We start from the raw sequence: 15,395 nt of genomic DNA on the forward strand, positions 1-15,395 counted from the left end.
AGAGGAGAGGAAATAGCCAGGATGACTGGTAGGACCAGGAAAGTGAGTCACGGCAGGTACTCATCGAACATTGAGTATGTGCCCACCTTTTATTTCATGACCATTTAAAACATTCTTATAAAAACCCGGAGAGCTAGATGGTATTATTGCCTTTTTATTTTTTAAACAGGGTATGGGTTTGGGGTTCACTTTCCCGGAACTCAGTTCTTTAGGGCTACCATGACAAAGTACCCCAGACTGAGTGGCTTAAAATGACAGAAATGTATTACCTCTATGGTTTTGGAGGCTGGAAGTCCAAAATCAAGGTGTTGGCGGGGCCGTGCTCCCTCTGACACCTGCAGGGAAATCTTTCCTTGCCTTTTCCTAGCTTCCTGCTGGTAACCCCTGTCTTTTTTTTTTTTTTTTTTACAATTTATTTATTTTGGCTGTGCTGCGTCTCGTTGTTGCTCGGGCTTTTCCTTAGTAGCAGTGAGTGGGTGGCTACTCTCTCGTTGCGGTGTGTGAGCCTCTCATTGCGGTGGCTTCTGTCCTTGTGGAGCACAGGCTCTGGAGCACGCGGGCTTCAGTAGTTGTGGCAGGTGGGCTCAGTAGTTGGGACTCCCAGGCTCTAGAGCACAGGCTCCATAGTTGTGGTGCATGGGCTTAGTTGCTTGGTGGCATGTGGGATCTTACTGGACCAGAGATCTACGTAGATCCTGGACCTACGCCTCCTGCGTTGGCAGGTAGATTCTTTATCACTGAGCCACCAGGGAAGCCCCCTGGCTTGCTTTGACTGGCGCTACATCCCTCCAGTCTCTGCCCTACAGCATCACACCAGGTCTCTGTGTGCTCTGGATCTTTACACAGTGTTCTCTCCGGGTCACTGATCCAAACTTCCTTTTACTTGTAAGGACACCAGTCATTGGGTTAGAACCCATTCCACCCTCCAATCCAGTATGATATTATCTTGATTACATCTGCAAAGACCCTGTTGCCAAATAAAAACACATAGTTTATGGGTCCTGGGAGTTGGAAGTAGAATGTATCTTTTTTGGGGGGAGATGCAAGTCAACCCACAACGTGATCTGATTTTAAAAATCTCTGCCCTGTCTTTCCTATGTTTACACAATGAAATGTGTGAATTTAAATGATCTAAAATTATCTTCAGATTTAAAATTGTGTGAAGATGATTGTAAAAGTTTTAAGTGATAATCATAGAAAGCCTTGAAGGGGAACAGTTGACTTTAACTGGAAAAAACAGTCAAAGATGAAGAACTGGAGGGAAGAGAGAACTGCTTAGGTGAGGGGTTCCACTCTGGGGTGGCCTGGGCTGCACCCACCACGCTGAGCATAGAGGTACCCACCAAGCTCTCAGTCCTGGCTTAGCTTTAATGGTAGGTTCTAAATTTCTATTTAAAAAACTAGTTTCTTCCCTGGTTGAAACTTTGGGAAATAAGTGGCAAATGGATGGCTTTAGGGAGGGGAGGAGAGAAAAGAGAAACTTAGTTTGAACAAATCTTTAGCGAATAAGTCAGTTCAAATGAAGTATTTACAGACATTCGCTTTGTTCTGGGTGCTATGAGTCCTCAGGTGTAAAGATAAGGGTGTGACATTAGGACCTTGTTTTCTAGGTTTGCACATCTAGAGGCAGGTGATAAACAATGATACCACAAGGACCACTTAGCCAGTTGGTTGTACAATGATCTCCAGTAAGAAGACGTAAAATGTAGAAGAAAACGTTGTGTCTTGGGACTTAAAGGAGCGCTCCTTCTGGTTCGTCTCCATTGCTCTCTTGGCCATGGATCTCCCAACAGTTCGCCTGTGCGTGGAATCCAGGCTCTTCTCCCCAGATGAAGTTCTTTAGGGTTGATCCCATGTGTGCAATTGAAGACAGGTTGTCAATCTGTTTGCACAACTAGAAGAATTATTAAGCAGGTGGCTGAAATGGTAATAACCTGACAGAACAAATTATCACTAATTTGCAGTCACTTGGGCTCAATATTGGCATCTGTGACTTTCAAGCCAGGCATCCCCTTGTGTTCTCACAGCCTCAATGAAGTGAAAAGCCCTCTGCTTCCAGTTTTCCTCTGACCTGCTCTTTGTCTTCCCAGCTCTTTGGAGTTTCTCTAAGAAAAATATACATGAAGGAGCAAGAATTTAAAGTCAGAAAGACCTGTGTTTCAATTTCTGCAACTCTGGGCACATTACTGAACCTCAGCGGGGCTCAGTTTCCTAATGGGGATAAATACTACTTGTCTCATTGGGTGATGGTTGTAAGAGTGTGTGTGTGTTTTAGATAACGTGTACCTGTTTAAATCTCTGGTCACAGTGGCTAGTGTATTAGACCTCAATAAATATGTCGTATTTTCTCTCCTGCTTATTCCGTCTTTTAAAAATAGATCTCTGTCAGACTCTGAGGAGAAACATTAAAATTAATGATCAAATATGGATTTTTTGAATTATTCAGTTCTCAGTAATCTTTAGAGCGTTTCCATTTCCCAACTTCTATGATATGAATGAGAATTTCCCAAATGCCAGATTCTACCTCTGCAATATATACTCTCACCCCTCTTTTTTAAACTTTTTATTTTATGCTGGAGTACAGTTAACAATGTTGTGTTAGTTTCAGATGTACAGCAAACTGATTCAGTTACATATATTCTTTTATAAATTCTTTTCCCATTTATGTTGTTACGTAATACTGAGCAGAGTTCCCTGTTCTATATAGTACTTCCTGATTGGTTATCCAGTTATATACTCTTACTGAACATGTACAAAATAGGATAGATAATACCTAGAAATTCATTTAAGGCAAAATTTGGATTCCCAGGCTTGGGGAAACTGTGATCAGAAATGATGAAAAGACTGCTTTTGATCTATTCTACATTTTTATTTATTACTGGTTCTAGGTATCTTCCAAGTCTGACCTTCAGCCCCCTACTTTTGTCTTTATTTGTGTTTTGTACAATCAGTGATTTAAAGCATATGCTTTCAATTAAAATGTTCAGGTTCACAATCCTGTCCACCATGTATTCAGGTATGTTACCATGGGGAAGTTATTTAACCTCTGTAAGCTTCAGTTTGGCAAACCACTTCAGTATTCTTGCCTTGAGAACCCCATGAACAGTATGAAGAGGCAAAATGATAGGATACTGAAAGAGAAACTCCCCAGGTCAGTAGGTGCCCAATATGCTACTGGAGATCAGTGGAGAAATAACTCCAGAAAGAATGAAGGGATGGAGCCAAAGCAAAAAGAATACCCAGCTATGGATGTGACTGGTGATAGAAGCAAGGTCCGATGCTGTAAAGAGCAATATTGCATAGGAACCTGGAATGTCAGGTCCATGAATCAAGGCAAATTGGAAGTGGTCAAACAAGAGATGGCAAGAGTGAATGTCGACATTCTAGGAATCAGCGAACTGAAATGGTCTGGAATGAGTGAATTTAACTCAGATGACCATTATATCTACTACTGCGGGCAGGAATCCCTCAGAAGAAATGGAGTGGCCATCGTGGTCAATAAAAGAGTCCGAAATGCAGTACTTGGATGCAATCTCAAAAACAACAGAATGATCTCTGTTCATTTCCAAGGCAAACCATTCAGTATCACAGTAATCCAAGTCTGTGCCCCAACCAGTAACGCTGAAGAAGCTTAAGTTGAACGGTTCTGTGAAGACCTACAAGACCTTTTAGAACTAACACCCAAAAAAGATGTCCTTTTCATTATAGGGGACTGGAATGCAAAAGTAGGAAGTCAAGAAACACCTGGAGTAACAGGCAAATTAGGCCTTGGAATACAGAATGAAGGAGGGCAAAGACTAATAGAGTTTTGCCAAGAAAATGCACTGGTCATAACAAACACCCTTTTCCAACAACACAAGAGAAGACTCTCTACATGGACATCACCAGATGGTCAACATTGAAATCAGATTGATTATATTCTTTGCAGCCAAAGATGGAGAAGCTCTATACAGTCAGCAAAAACAAGACCAGGAGCTGACTGTGGCTCAGATCATGAACTCCTTATTGCCAAATTCAGACTTAAATTGAAGAAAGTAGGGGAAACCACTAGACCATTCAGGTATGACCTAAATCAAATCCCTTATGATAATACAGTGGAAGTGAGAAATAGATTGAAGGGCCTAGATCTGATAGATAGAGTGCCTGATGAACTATGGACGGAGGTTCATGACATTGTACAGGAGACAGGGATCCAGACCATCCCCATGGAAAAGAAATGCAAAAAAGCAAAATGGCTGTCTTGGGAGGCCTTACAAATAGCTGTGAAAAGAAGAGAAGTGAAAAGCAAAAGAGGAAAGGAAAGATATAAACATCTGAATGCAGAGTTCCAAAGAATAGCAAGAAGAGATAAGAAAGCCTTCTTTAGCGATCAATGCAAAGAAATAGAGGAAGACAACAGAATGGGAAAGACTAGGGATCTCTTCAAGAAAATCAGAGATACCAAAGGAACATTTCATGCAAAGATGGGCTCAATAAAGGACAGAAATGGTATGGACCTAACAGAAGCAGAAGATATTAAGAAGAGATGGCAAGAATCCACAGAAGAACTGTACAAAAAAGATCTTCACGACCCAGATAATCACGATGGTGTGATCACTGACTTAGAGCCAGACATCCTGGAATGTGAAGTCAAGTGGGCCTTAGAAAGCATCAGTACAAACAGAGCTAGTGGAGGTGATGGAATTCCAGTTGAGCTATTCCAAATCCTGAAAGATGATGCTGTGAAAGTGCTGCACTCAATATGCCAGCAAATTTGGAAAACTCAGCAGTGGCCACAGGACTGGAAAAGGTCAGTTTTCATTCCAATCCCAAAGAAAGGCAATGCCAAAGAATGCTCAAACTACCGCACAACTGCACTCATCTCACACGCTAGTAAAGTAATGCTCAAAATTCTCCAAGCCAGGCTTCAGCAATATGTGAACCGTGAACTTCCTGATGTTCAAGCTGGTTTTAGAAAAGGCAGAGGAACCAGAGATCAAATTGCCAACATCTGCTGGATCATGGAAAAAGCAAGAGAGTTCTAGAAAAGCATCTATTTCTGCTTTATTGACTATGCCAAAGCCTTTGACTGTGTGGATCACAATAAACTGTGGAAAATTCTTCAAGAGATGGGAATACCAGACCACCTGATCTGCCTCTTGAGAAATATGTATGCAGGTCAGGAAGCAACAGTTAGAACTGGACATGGAACCACAGACTGGTTCCAAATAGGAAAAGGAGTTCGTCAAGGCTGTATATTGTCACCCTGCTTATTTAACTTCTATGCAGAGTACATCATGAGAAACGCTGGACTGGAAGAAACACAAGCTGGAATCAAGATTTCCGGGAGAAATATCAATAACCCCAGATATGCAGATGATGCCACCCTATGGCAGAAAGTGAAGAGGAACTCAAAAGCCTCTTGATGAAAGTGAAAGTGGAGAGTGAAAAAGTTGGCTTAAAGCTCAACATTCAGAAAACGAAGATCATGGCATCTGGTCCCATCACTTCATGGGAAATAGATGGGGAAACAGTGGAAACAGTGTCAGACTTTATTTTTTGGGGCTCCAAAATCACTACAGATGGTGACTGCAGCCTTGAAATCAAAAGACGCTTACTCCTTGGAAGGAAAGTTATGACCAACCTAGATAGCATTTTCAAAAGCAGAGACATTGCCAACAAAGGTTCGTCTAGTCAAGGCTATGGTTTTTCTTGTGGTCATGTATGGATGTGAGAGTTGGACTGTGAAGAAGGCTGAGCGCTGAAGAATTGATGCTTTTGAACTGTGGTGTTGGAGAAGACTCTTGAGAGTCCCTTGGACTGCAAGGAGATCTAACCAGTCCATTCTGAAGGAGATCAGCCCTGGAATTTCTTTGGAAGAACTGATGCTAAAGCTGAAACTCCAGTACTTTGGCCACCTCATGGGAAGAGTTGACTCATTGGAAAAGACTCTGATGCTGGGAGGGAAAGGGGGCAGGAGGAGAAGGGGACAACAGAGGATGAGATGGCTGGATGGCATCACTGACTCGATGAATGTGAGTCTGAGTGAACTCCGGGAGTTGGTGATGGACAGGGAGGCCTGGCATGCTGCGATTCATGGGGTGGAAAAGAGTCGGACACGACTGAGCGACTGATCTGATCTGATCTGATCTGAAGCTTCAGTTTCCTCATCTGTAAATGGTGATGGTGATCCTTGTCTCACAAGTGTTAACGTAGATGATGTAATGTATTAGGACCACTGAGCTAAAATTTCGGAGAAGGCCGTGGCAACCCACTCCAGTGCTCTTGCCTGGAAAATCCCATGGACTGAGGAGCCTGGTGGGCTGTAGTCCATGGGGTCACTAAGAGTCGGACACGACTGAGTGACTTCACTTTCACTTTTCACTTTCATCCATTGGAGAAGGAAATGGCAACCCACTCTAGTGTTCTTGCCTGGAGAATCCCAGGGACAGAGGAGCCTGGTGGGCTGCCGTCTGTGGGGTTGCACAGAGTCAGACATGACTGAAGCAGCTTAGCAGCAGCAGCAGCTCAAATTTGGATGTAAATAAAATGCACTTTGTGGCAGTGGCTGTGGTTATTATTAATTTTCCTAAATCATGATTGTTAGGTTTTTTCAGATGATTTCTGTATCTGTCTTTCTGTTCTTCCTGCATGTCCTTAATTTCCAGTTTTTTCCCTAGTTGATCATAAAACAAACCTCATCTTTAAATTCTAATGTTGATAATTTGCTGCCACCTACAGGCTAATATGATAAAAACAGACATGTAATTACTAGCTTTCTTAGACTGTGAGCATAAAATCTCAAGGTCATTTTGGTAGTCCCAAAGCTAACTGTGGACAATCCCAGAACCCCGTTTCCTGAGCCACTTATTTTCCCTGGTAGTTCAACTAAATTCTTGATTAGTATTAATAGAATCATCTTAGATTATTTTTGGAATTGAACAGTTATTCATAAAGCATTATTAGATATTATTATTATCATCATCCCCCATAAGCAGATTTACAAAATAGTGTTTATTAAAAACACAAAAGAATATTTGTTATTTAAGGTAAGTTTAGCACCTGAGTTTAGTTGGGCTTTGTTGCATCCTAGTGAACTTGAGACATCTGAGCAAAACATTACATTAAAAATAAAATTAAGGATGTTTATACTGAACTCTCAGAAAAGGCAATGGCACCCCACTCCAGTACTCTTGCCTGGAAAATCCCATGGACGGAGGAGCCTGGTAGACTGCGGTCCATGGGGTCGAGAAGAGTCGGACATGACTGAGCGACTTCACTTTCACGTTTCACTTTTATGCATTGGAGAGGGAAATGGCAACCCACCTCAGTGTTCTTGCCTGGAGAATCCCAGGGATGGGGGAGCCTGGTGGGCTGCTGTCTACGGGGTCGCACAGAGTCGGACACGACTGAAGTGACTTAGCAGCAGCAGCATACTGAACTCTGTTGTGGTGCTTACTCTCTTGCCTTGTACGATTGCTGCCTGTATGCTTCTCTTCCATTCTCCTGCTTAAGCTTCTTTTTCTAATAACCTGGTACATGGGATCCATTTGCAAGCATACGTGGTCCGTCCTCAGTGGTTTCTTTTTCTCTTTTTGGCTGCACCATGAGTCTTGTGAGATCCTAGTTCCCTGATCAGGGATTGAAATCAGGCCCTCAGCAGTGACAGCACAGAGTCCTAACCTCTGTACCACCAGGGAGTTCCCTCCTCTGTGGTTTCTGACTGTACATAGTACAGCATCTTGGCAGAGTCTGATTTGGCTCCAGCTTCCAGTGCCAGATATCAGGGGATGGGTCCAGTAAGGTTTATGTGCTAACTATGGGGTTGAATTTTGCCTTGAAAATAACAGGGAACCACTAAAGGAACCACTTTAAGCCAGAGAGTGACTTGATAAGATTTTGATCATGACTTGGGCAATCCGTTTTCAGATATGTTGGAGGGACCTGCAGAAGCAACTATTCATTGAGCCTTTCCATCCACTGACTGTAGCTGTCACATCGTTTCTGCATGAGAGGACTTAATCATATCCTATTCACCACTCCAGTTTTTGAACTGTTTTATTTGTATTACTTTTATGCCTTTAACAATTCTGTAAACATCTTTCAGGTAGGCACTGTTATGCTATTGATTGTTGTCATTTTAATTATCAACTGCTATTGTGCAGTGAATATACAATAGACTGGGAGCAAGTGTCTTTGTACCTTTTACTCAGTGGACGTATGGACATAGGGATGGATACTTCTGGGCTTGCCATGGTGCTTGCTGCTTGTTGAACAGCAGGCTTGTTCTCTCTCCTTCATCTCTGCCCACCTGCTAAGTCTGTCATCTGCTGCCTGGCATCTTGCTTTGGGCGGGTGCCACATTGCCACTGTGGTTGAGCTAGCCCTTCCCAGAAGTGGATGTGGGGGCTGGTATGATTACTGTAACACTTACTGGTGGAAAGAGGCGAAGAGCAGGAAGAGAAGGAGACCTTTCCCTGGTTCCCTCTGCAAAAAAGCTTTTGCCATGGGACTTCCCTCCTGGTCCAGTGGTTAAGACTTCACCTTCCAATGCAAGAGGTGCAGGTTCAATCCCTGGTCGGGGAGCTGGGATCTCACATGCCTCATGGCTAGAGGACCAAAGCATAAAACAGAAGCAAGATTATAACAAAATCAATACAGACTTAAAAAAAAAAAAGCTATTGTCAGAGGAGACTGAAAATCCCAAACCATGGAAATGGATGGCAAAACAGTGACTATGGAAAGGTGATCGAGGCCTTGTTTCAGGTGTAAAATTTAAGGGGGCATCGAAAAGCTCTGCAGTCCAGATAAATATTTTGTTAATGCATTATTTTAAGAAATTTAAAATGGAAGAAATTCATGATGAACAAGGGCTTCCCCTGTGGCTCAGTGAGAAAGAATCTGCCTGCAGTGCAGGAGATGAGGGTTTGATTCCTGGATCCAAAAGATCTGGAGGAGGGCATAGCAACCCACTACAGTATTCTTGCCTGGAGAATCTCATGGACAGAGGAGCCTGGCAGGCCACAGTCCATGGGGTCACAAAGAGTCAGATGTGACTAAGCATCCATGCATGATGAACAAAATACTAACATTTTAAATAAAGACAAGATCTGAAACAGTGTTATGATAAGCCACTCTTGGAACCTGAGGAAAAAGGAAAAATCAGCCATACTGAGCCTATCTGTTTAAGAATTTGATATTTTGTTCATCATGGACTCTTTGAATTAACTTTTATTTTTTTAAAAATGTTGCATTAAAATATTAAAATTATTTATATTGAATTAACTGCCCTCGTAAATTCTGCACCTAAGGTTCAGGGGCCTCACTGAACTTGCCCTTAGCCTTGTACTTGGTTGTTTGGGCAGAAGAAGAGGGAGTTGCTGAGAGTCAGGTGCCTCCCTGGCTGCCCTCTGGAAATACAGAATTCTTTCTGGTGGATGGGTAGACACTGGCTGTTATTTCAGGGCAGTGGGTGTGGCAGGATTGGTCTTAAATGATGTAGAAAGCTTCTTTATGGGTGTTGGTCATTTTTCTGAATATATTGTGTTTGCCAAAAGGTTCATTTGGATTGTTCTATAAGATGTTACAGAAAAACTCGGAAGAACTTTTTGGCCAACCGTAGATAAATTAGGAGCTTCCCTGGTGGCTCAGTGGTAAAGAATCTGCCTGCCAGTGCAAGAGACTTGGGTTCAAGCCCTGGATTGGGAAGATCCCCTGGAGTAGAAATGGCAGCCCACTCCAGTATTCTTGCCTGGAAAATGCTCTGGACAGAAGAGCCCGGCAGGCTGCAGTCCCTGGGGTTGCAAAGAGTTGGATATGATTTGGTGACTTAGCACGTGTGCATATAAATTAGGATTTTATTCTAAAGGGTTATCTGGATGAGGCATATTTTTTTAATTTTATATTTTAAACTTTTTATTTTGTATTGGGGTGCAGCTGATTAACAGTGTTGTGATGGTTTCAGGTGAACAGGGAAGGGACTCAGTCATACATATATATATACATTCTCCCCCAAACTCCCCTCTCATCCAGGCTGCCACATAACACTGAGTAGAGTTCCATGTGCCATACAGTAGGCCCTTGTTGTTTATCCATTGTAAATAAAGCAGTGTGTACATGTCCATCCCAAACTCCCAAATTATCCTTTTCCCTTTTCCTTCCCTCTGGCAACCGTAAGCTTGTTCATGAAATTTGAGTGGATGAGTGCGTGCATGCTAAGTCATTTCAGTCATATCCGACTCTTTGTGACCCTATGGACTGTAGTCTGCCAGACTCCTCTGTCTGTGGAATTCTCTTGCCTGGAGTGGATGAAACATATTTTTTAAAAGTTACAAGAAGATGTCTCCCACTTCCACTAGGGAAAGAAATGGAATACACTTTCTTTAGGCTATTCTTCACTGAGGCTGTAAGAGTTAAATCTGACTAGTAGAGGAAGCTAAAGACATTTACAGTCTCCTTCTGTGAATATTAGTCATGCTGATTTACTAGTTAAGCATTTAAAGTCTTGGCAAGATCTCATTCTTGGTCTCTTAACTCTTCTGCTTTGTAGTAAGTATATTGTGACTGGAGAAATGAACAGAAGCTGAGAGAATGCTGTATTTTCTAAATTCCTATTTTGAAAGAGTGTAATTTGGTGGGTTTTAGTAGTTACCTCATAAGTTGTTTTTTTTTTTTTTTTCCCCTTGTCCTTTCCTAGGAGAGCCAGGCCTTTTGAAAGCAGGAAGATGAGATATGGCACTTACCTCATTGGCTTTCTTCTGGCTGGGGCTGTGAAGGAGTCCAAAGGAAAATTTTACTTAGCTTTCATACTTTACAAACTTTTTTTTTTTTTGTCTTCAACAAGGTCTGCTGAGAACAGACCCAGTACCTGAGGAAGGGGAAGATGTTGCTGCCACGATTGGTGCCACCGAGACTCTGTCAGAGGAGGAGCGAGAGGAGCTGAGAAGAGAACTTGCAAAGGTAAAGGAGCCATCCTTCTGGAGCTTCGTTTTGCACTTAAAATATGTCATTATTTGTTTTTCTAAAGTACCTGGTGATACTATATAGTCAGTTTCAGGGGAGAGAAAGCAATGTGTGTTTACTCACCCTAGAGAGCTGGAGTGAGGAGGAGGAAATGGGAACATGTGAGACCAGTTGGTTTTTAATACGAGGAAGGGTATTTATGGGTAAAGTGGGTCTGAGAAGTAGAGTGTGAAGTCGGAAATGGATGAGGGCCGCTAGTGAATGTCTTTTAAGTGACCTCACTAGCCCTGATGCACTTCTTTCAGTTGCTTTGGTGACTTCTTTCTACCTTTGGCAATGTTGTGGATAGAAGTTCTTTGAATTTTCTTTCCATTCCTCACTCTCTCCCTTCCTCTTTTAAAAATTTTTTTTTAAATCAACCATTTCAAAGTGTACAGCTGAGTAGCATTTAGCAAACTCACGATGTTATGCAACTGTCATTTCTATCCAGACATTTTTATCACGTCCAAGGGAGACCCCATACTCACTAAGCTGGCATGCCCACTCTTCCCTCCCTCATTCCCTGGCAACAACTAATTGCTTTCTCTCTCTACGGATTTAACTATTCTGGATATTTCATTCCAATGCAGTCACTTAGCATGTGATTTCTGGTATCTGACTTGGTTCATTTAGCATAATATTTTCGAGGTTCATTCTTGTTGAGCTTGTATTGGTACTTCACTGCTTTTTAATGGCTGAATAATATTCTCTTGTATGTATCTATTATATTTTGTTTATCTGTCCATCTGTTGAGTGGTTATTTGGGTGGTTTCGACCTTTTAACTATTGTAGATACTGAGCTAAGGAATATTTGTGTAAAAGTACTTGTTTGAATACCCATTTCCAATTCCTTTGGGATATACCCAGAAGTAGAATTGCTCATCACATGGTAATTCCATGTTTAACTTTTGTTTTCCAGAATTGCCAAGCTGTTTTCACAGCAGGGTTGCCATTTTACATTCCATCACCAGCTTCTCTACATCCTTGCCACGTTTTTTATTTTCAGTCTTTTTGATTATAGCCGCCTTAGTGACTGTAAAATGGTATCCTGTTGTGCTTTTGGTTTGTATTTCACTAATGAATAAGATATTGAGCATCTTTTCCTGGGCATATTAGTCATTTACATACCTTTTTTGGAGAAAGTCTATTCAAATCCTTTCCCACATTTATAAAACATTATTTGTCTTTTTGTTGTTGAGGTAGAAGAGCTTTTTATATATTTGGATACTAGATCCTTTATCAGATATATTAACTGCAAATATTTTCTCCCATTCCATACATTCTTTTCACTTTCTTCATCCTGTCATAATGCACAAAAGTTTTAAATTCTGTGATGAAGTCCAATTTTTTTTTTCTTTAGTTGCTTGCTCTTTTAGCATTATATCTAAGGATCCATTTCCAAAACTAGATCATAAAGATTTACACAATATTTTCTTCTAAAGCTTATATTTAAGCCTGTGGTCCATTGAGTTAATTTTTATATGTGGTTTGTGGTAGGGTTCAATTTCATTCTTTCACATGTGAAGGTTTTTTAGTACCATTCATTGAAGAGACTATCAGTGAATGCTCTTGGCATCCTTGTCAAAAATCAGTTCGTGTATATGTAAAGGTTTATTTCTGGATTCTCAATTCTGATATATTCATCTATATGTCTGTCCTCCTGAGAGTACCACATTCTTGATTACTATAACTTTGTAGTAAGTTTTAAAATCGAGAAGTATGACCTTTTCACCTTTTTCTCCTTTGTCAAAATTGTTGTTTAAAGTCTCATGCAATTCTATATTAATTTTTAGAATCTACACTTCCCCCACACACCAAAAAATGCCATTGGGATTTAGATAGGATTATTACTGAATCTAAGGGTTGATTTGGGGGAGTATTGTATTATTACAATACAATAAGATTGTAATCATCTTAACAATATTAAATCTCACAATCCATGAACATGGAGTGTCTTTCCACTTATTTAGGTCTTCTCTAGCTTAGCAATGTTTTGTAGTTTTCAGGGCACAAGTCTTATACTTCCTTAGTTACCTTTATTTTGAAGTTTTTTTTATTCTTTTGATGTGATTATAAACAGAATTTTCTTAATTTACTTTTAGATTTTTCATTGCTACTGTGTAGAAATATTAATACAACTGAAGTTTGCATATTAATCTTATATCCTGCAGCATTGCTGAACTTGCTTATTAGCTCTATTAAATTTTTTGTGAATTATTTAAGAATTTTCTCTATATAACATAATGTTATCTGCAGTCAAAAGTAGTTTTACTCTTCCTTTCCATTTTAGTTGGCTTTTATTTATTTTTCTTCTCTATTGCTCTGGCTGAAACCTCCAGTTCTATGTTGAATGACAGTGGTGAAAGTGAGCATCCTTGTCTTGTTTCTAGTCTTAGGGGAAATACTTTCAGTCTTTCATCATTCAGTGTGATGATAACTCTTGGTTTTTATAAATACGCTTATTCATATTAAGGAAGTTCCCTTCTATTCATAGTTTGTTTGGTGTTTTTATCATGAAAGGGTCCTGGATTTTGTCAAATGCTTTTCTTCACTTATTAAGATGATCGTGCATTTTTTCCCTTCATTCTATTAATATGGTATATTACATTAATTGATTTTCATATTTTGCATCATCCTTACATTCCTAGAATAAATTCCACTTTATCCTAGGTGTATGTATTCTAGGCCTTGATGTATAATCCTTTTAATATGGTTTTGGATTTGGTTTGCTGGTATTTTACTAAGTATTATTGCACCTATATTCATGAGAGATCCACTTGCAATTTTCTTTTCTTATATCTTTGTCTGCTTTTTGTATCATGGTAATGGCTGGCCTCTTGGAATGGAAGTTTTCCATTCTCTTTTGTGGAAGAATTTGAGAAGGATTGGCTTAAATTCTTCTTTAAGTGTTTAGTAGAATTCACCAATGAAGCCTTCTTGTTTTGAACTTTTATTTGTTGGGAAATTTTTAATTATTCATTCAGTCTTTTTATGTGTTATAAGTCTGTTCAGACTGTCTATTTTTTCTTGGTCAGTTTCAATCATTTTGTGAATTTCTAGGAATTCATTCATTTCATTTAGGTTATCTAGTTTATTGGCATATAATTGTTCATAATATTCTCTTACAATCTTTTCATTTCTATAAGGTTGGTAGTGTTGTCACCACTTTCATTTCTGAGTTTAGTTATTTGCATCTTCCTTTTTTTTACCTTCTGTCAGTCTGACTAGAGGTTTGCCAATTGCATTGTTCTTTCTAAAGAACAGCTTTGATTTCATTGATTTTTCACTATTGATTTTCTGTTCTTTATTCTGTTTATCTTTAATCTTTAATTTAATCTTTAATTCCTTTCTTTTTGTTAGCTTTGGCTTTAGTTTGCTCTTCTTTTCCTAATTCTGTAAGAGTGTACAGTTAGGTTATCGATTCGAAATATTATTTTTTAATGTAGGCATTTACAGCTATAAATTTCCCTCTGAGCACTATTCTTACTACATTTCATAAGATTTAATATGTTGTGTATTTGTTTTCATTTGTCTCAAAGTATTTTCTAATTTCTTTTTGATTTCTTCTTTGACCCATTGGTGGCTTAAGAGCATGTTGTTTAACTGGATAAATTTATAAATTTTCTAGTTTTCCTTTTGTTTCTGGTTTCTAGATTTATTCCATTATGGTTGGTCAAGATATTTTGTATGATTTTAAATTTATTGAGATTTGTTTTGTTGCCTAATGATATGCTTTGTCCTGGAGAATGTTTCATGTACATTTGAAAAGAAGGTGTATTCTATTGTTTTGGGGTGAGGTGTTCTGTTTATAGTTGGTTTATAGTGTTCAGATCTTCTGTTTCCTTATTTGTTCTATCTACCTCTTTACATCAGCTTTTATAAACTAGGTGGGGATAGGATGGGTAAGGCAGATTGGTGATAAGCCCCATCAGGAGAGTAAGAGTGAAAAATACAGAGTATTTGGTATTAGTACATGCCTAATACTGTTATTTTGAAAAGAGAAAACAAAAATACTTTTTACACAAGTTGCACATGTTGATCGTAAAAACAAAAAGCACTGAAGAAAAGCAAAATTACCTTTACAGCATAAAAGTTTTAGATTATCTGTTTGCAGACTTTTTTCTATGTGTGTATTGCTATAACATTTCAGTATTTTAAGAAGACATCAGAATACACATTTATAACTTTTCTTCACTTAATTGAATTTCAAAAAAATTTTGTGACAGTAAATGATCTCCTACAATTTCATTTTAAATTGGTGTAGAATAGCCTGTTTTTTAAATTGCTGCAAGCCCATTTTTAATTAATGGACATATCATTTAATTAATGGGCATATCATTTCAGTTATTTCCTTTTTTTGCTATTATAAACAGTATTTTGATGGAGATACATATAATCCTTTAGGCACCTCTTTA

At 39.4% G+C, this 15,395-nt stretch overlaps 1 protein-coding gene across 1 annotated transcript in view; it reads left to right on the top strand.

Moving 5' to 3' along the window:
* The window catches only part of TPD52 (tumor protein D52), a 131,041-nt gene that overhangs the window by 87,799 nt on the left and 27,847 nt on the right, over window positions 1-15,395 (top strand). The window contains exon 2 of the mRNA XM_070382210.1: window positions 10,823-10,938. Within this exon, the coding sequence (XP_070238311.1) occupies window positions 10,823-10,938 (116 nt within the window). The remainder of the gene's footprint in view (window positions 1-10,822; window positions 10,939-15,395) is intronic.

The sequence above is a fragment of the Bos mutus genome, chromosome 14 (genome assembly GCF_027580195.1).
Source record: "Bos mutus isolate GX-2022 chromosome 14, NWIPB_WYAK_1.1, whole genome shotgun sequence".
NCBI classification, from domain to species: Eukaryota; Metazoa; Chordata; class Mammalia; order Artiodactyla; family Bovidae; genus Bos; species Bos mutus.